The sequence below is a fragment of the Portunus trituberculatus genome, chromosome 46, assembly GCF_017591435.1.
Source record: "Portunus trituberculatus isolate SZX2019 chromosome 46, ASM1759143v1, whole genome shotgun sequence".
Lineage (NCBI taxonomy): Eukaryota > Metazoa > Arthropoda > Malacostraca > Decapoda > Portunidae > Portunus > Portunus trituberculatus.
Genome location: NC_059300.1, coordinates 7,764,058 through 7,769,057, shown reverse-complemented (window position 1 = coordinate 7,769,057; position 5,000 = coordinate 7,764,058). Strand labels below are relative to the sequence as shown.

The following is a 5,000-nucleotide window of genomic DNA, read 5'->3' as shown; positions in this document are numbered from 1 at the left end:
ATAAATAACAGTGACTTTTTTCCTCGTGCAGGTGTGAGGCAACGCGTGGAGGCCGTGGCGGGGCGGGAGGCGGTGCTGCCCTGCGTTGTGGGGAACATCGAGGCTTCAGACATGGTATACGTGGTGTTGTGGTACAGGAACGGCAACAAGGAGCCCATCTACAGGTGAGGCACCGATGGTGACGGAAATAGGTGGTTAATGATACGGTGGGGAAAATTTGAAACACAGATTTTAGGGATGAAATTATTCGTGTATTTGATGTATTTGTCTGTATCCTTTGGCTGCTAAGAGAACTTTTTTCCTTTATTTTTTTTCCTTAGTTAATTCTCCTGGCTTACATTAAAAAAAAAAAGTGAAAAAGGCCAAAATTTTCGTCTAACATTTCTCAAATTTAACCTAGCCTAAGTTAACTGAATACCACATCATACTTTTTTTCTTTCTGAATATTCTTTTGTCTATAAATTTTTCTTATCATTATTTTTTCAAATACGGTGATGACGAGAAGTAGTAGCAGCAATAACAGTAATGGTAGTAATTGCAGCAGCAGCGATAGCAGTCATACTTAAGGTTTATATATGCCCTTCCATCTACTTGCGAGATATCGTGCATGCCATGTGAGGAATAACGGCAATTGGTGAGGATTGATTGATTGATTCTTTGCATATTGATGGACAGTAGTGACAGCTTCCTGCCGGAGCATTACACGCCATAATGGAGCGTTATGGTGGTGATTAAAGCAGGATATTGACAGGGTGACCTCGTGATGTGACATTATCCTTGTGCACATCGACCACTTTAGTATTCAGGCTGTCATGTCACCCCATACCTTAGATATCGACCTGTCAGCTAACTCGGCTGAATATGAAACTAAACAAGGAAACAAAGTGGTTATTGAGTGGCAAGTTTAGAAAATGACGGTGTGGAAGCGAAACAAGACGGTACGCTCTATTGATGGGGTGTTGTTTGCTTTGATTTCACTGAGGTATAAGAAAAAAATGCCTCGAATCTTGTAGGTAAAACATTCTTCGTTGATCTGATCATTTCTACTGGATGAAGAAAGGAAAAAGGTGAGATAATGGTGCAGTATAGCTTGGTTCGAGTATATAGACACACTCCCTATCTAAGGTAAAACATTTCAAAGATTTTTTGTTATTTTTTATCATGTGAACAAACGTGATACACCAGTCAAAAGCACGGGATGTGATATTTGTGATAGTTTTACATATCGCAGTATTTTATGCATACTCTAGTTTAAATTTATTTTCCTGATATTCAAGCTTAATTTTCGTGAAACGTAATGAAATCCCGTATCATTAATCACTCGTGCATTGTTACGCAATGTTACAAGAGTGCTTTTGATTATAAGAAACTGGTTATATTTCCCTATACCAAGAAAGAAGATAGATATACTCAGTAAGTAAAAGTCTGTCTCATCAGTATTACCATTTCATTGTCGTGATGCAAAGAACCGAATGAATAACAAATGAACCCCTGCCAAGGTGTAGTCTCAATTGAAATCAATACCAATGTTTTTACTGTTATGCTTGCCTCCTAAACGTGGGTCTATGCGGGTCGCATCAAACGTTCCTACCTACACCTACCTACTTAACCACCACACGTCTTTTTTGTCTTTCTCTTCGCTCCCAAAAGTATTTTGTATCTGAAACATTTTAAAATGAATTGTTAAACTTAGAATCCAGAACACTGGAAAGAAAGCTTGCATGAAGCTATGAAATAAAAGAATCAGATTTGATGCCTTTTTTCTACGATACTGAAATATTTGAGACTATTTTATTAATCCCTTCAATACTAAGTTTGTGTACGATTAGACCATTTTATTGACATTATGAAGGGTCTATGGAGGTCAGAAGATTAATGGCTACAGTTTTCACTGTTTTGATTCCCCACGTTAGTTTCTGAAGCTGTATAAAATCACCAAATTGTAAGCAGAATGGATATGGAAATTTGGTACTCAAGGGATTAAGTATTAAAAATGTCGTTGGTAATAATATGAAGGAAGTATAATAGTGAAAGGATTAAGAAATTACGTACATTGCTCCTCCCTCTGCTTGGTCATATAATTCAAGATCTCTTACTGGCATTCACTGACCTCCTTCAAGGCTCTTAGTAACAGTGGTGCGCGGGACCGAAACTGACATATCGGTAAGGACATTAGAATAAGAAATAACCCTAAGTATTTCCCAGCGTTTTCTCTCTCTCTCTCTCTCTCTCTCTCTCTCTCTCTCTCTCTCTCTCTCTCTGGTACGGATTTAGTTCAGTTGTCGTTCAGAACCTCCTCTCTTCTATTCCCTTTCCTTTCTCTCATATTTCCAAGGATTTAGGTCTTTATCTTACTCTATTATCTTCTTTCTCCCAATTCTCTGTTATTCCCATCCTTCCTCCTCCTCCTCCTCCTCCTCCTCCTCCTCCTCCTCCTCCTCCTTGTTTATTCCTTGCCTTATTTCCTCAGTGTCTCTTTCCTTCACATTTATCTTTTATTCACTCGTCTCTATTTCATGCATGGCGCACGTTTTACATTTGTTTTTGTTGTTTTATAACTGGATATGTTTTTCTTCATCGTTTCTATTCTCTCTCTCTCTCTCTCTCTCTCTCTCTCTCTCTCTCTCTCTCTCTCTCTCTCTCTCTCTCTCTCTCTCTCTCTCTCTCTCTCTCTCTCTCTCCTCTATCTCTCTCTTCTCTCTCTCTCTTCTGTCTCCTGTCCTTTTCCTCCTCCTCCTCCTCCTCCTCCTCCTCCTCCTCCTCCTCCTCCTCCTCCTCCTCCTCCTCCTCCTCCTCCTCCTCCTCCTCCTCCTCCTCTTCCTCCTCCTCCTCTTCCTCCTCGTCCTCCTCCTCCCTTTTCTTCTTTTGTATGCAACTTGTCCCCTCCTTTATTTCTTCACTGTTATTGTATTTTCTTTGCAATCCTTTCTCCACAAAGTTTATCTCTTCTTATTGGAAAGACTATCGCCTTTTTTTCGTTATTTATTTTGATATTTCAGATTTCTCCTCTCCCTTCGCTCGCATTTTGTTTATCCCATGCTTGTGTCTGCTACGTTGTAAATATATATATGCATCTCTCCATTTGTAACATGTATTTCTTCGTTTTCTGGAAACTATCGTGTTTCTCTTTTGTTTTTCATACCGTTGTATTTTTTCCTACATTCACCAGTGATCTTTTTTTTCTTTTTTTTCTTTAACGTTATTCGCAATATTGATACACGAGTGTTGGGGAAAGATTAACTGTTCTCTATATATTACACGTTGCATATTTTGTCTCTTTTTCTTGTAAACTATTCACATTTGTCATTTTTCTTTTAAGCTGTTTACACTTTGCACCTTCTGTCTGTCTTGCTGCAACCGTAAAGTTTATATGTATTTTAATTCCATAAGTTATCAGTTTTCCTTACGTTCGTATGATATTCTGTTCCTTTTCCATTTAAAAAGAAATTTATTCTGGCATTCTTTCACCTTGTTCATTGTATTATGTCTTCTTCGTCTCTGGTTCTTTTATTTCTTTTTCTTACTTTCTTTCTCCAGTGTCTGTCAATTTTTCATCTTTCTCCAAAACTAATATACTAAAATAGATGCGGACCCTTCTTTCCTGTTGTCTTGAGACACGATCACTGGGAAACAATACAGCACATCAAGGAACTCGTTTCTGGTAATATCACTGACTTCGAATTTGTTCAGATGAAAATCGACTTAAACGAAAAGTAATGGACTGCTTATGAAAGATGAACTTGTAGCTAACTTTTTTAGGGGAGATGGGAAATAATGGCACGATCTGGAAATTGTGAAAGTTCTATCAATCAGAATGTTTTGGAATGTATAGGGTGTCTTACAGCAATAGCAGCGTCATAGGTCACTGTGAATCATTCGTCTAGATCTGTTTTTTTCTTTTATTTATGTAGAATGACCGATGGTAAGAACAACAGAAATTGCAATAAAAAGGCCTATTGAAGTGCCAAGTCCATGAAAAGCAAAAGCGTGACCAAAAGCCAGAATATAAGTGTTTTCAAACCTAACTCTTGAGAAAGCTCGTCATACTAAGGAGGAAATACAGAATTAACCTGAGAATTCCAGAGTTTGTTAAAGAAAAGTATGGTTGATTGATAATTGTTTAGAAATGAAAGATTTGCTTCAGACTCTTATCCGAAACTTTTGATACATCAAATGCAACAGCAAAAGTTTCACCAAAATCTCAAAATGATAATCACATAATCGTGAAGTTTTGGTGTAGGAAAACTTGGGTGATGATATTTTTGTCTTTAATATGTTACAGTCTTCCTTGTAGAGAGTATTCTTTTCGAGGAAGACTCTATTGAATTCTTAAAGTAAAGTGGTACTGCTTTACTCTGCGTTTTCCTTCACCACTCACTCTGCTGTGTTTTCAAGCATATCTGCGTCTTATTTCACCTGATTCGGTGAGAATAAATGCTTAGAAGGGGTTGTAATATCTATAGAGAAGTTGTCGTGTATAAAGATGATTAAAATTAAGGTTAGTGAAGGGCGAAATGGGGAGTGTTCTATATACAGTCTTCCATGCTATGCTTACATTACTGGTTAACGATGTGTGTAATGCGTAGAGTCGCTTCATTGAGCAGGTAACTTACATGTAACAAAATTAACATTCTATTCTCTATTGACTACAAATCTGATACTCTCCTTTTCTTCTGACCCCATTTCCTGCTTTCCTCTCTTCCTCCTCCTCAGTCCTCTTTCTTCATCATATTTATCTTGCCTTTGACCTTGAATTCCTTTTGGGATAAGGAATTCAGGAAGGAATGCAGGAAGCACCTCAGAGTCAGTCCCCCTTGTGTTGACTGCCAAGGATCGCGCGCCGGCTAAAGTAAGTCTGGAATGGAATATGTTCAGGCAATGAAACTTTTCCTTTAAATCGAAAAGCATATGGTGGTAGTTTGGCAAGGTGTGGCGTGACTCTTGCATCTTTGGGAGCCTTTTGTGGAGAAGTTTTGGTAAAGGAAGGAAGAGGAAGAGAA

General features: G+C 38.2%; 1 protein-coding gene across 3 annotated transcripts in view; it reads left to right on the top strand.

Moving 5' to 3' along the window:
* LOC123520067 (nephrin-like) overlaps positions 1–5,000 on the top strand; it is a 307,622-nt gene that overhangs the window by 198,190 nt on the left and 104,432 nt on the right. For all 3 annotated transcript variants that reach the window (XR_006679159.1, XM_045281949.1, XM_045281948.1), the window contains exon 4: positions 32–164. Coding sequence is in view for 2 of the 3 variants with exons in the window: in XM_045281949.1 (XP_045137884.1) it covers positions 32–164 (133 nt within the window). In the remaining variant the exon portion in view is untranslated. The remainder of the gene's footprint in view (positions 1–31; positions 165–5,000) is intronic.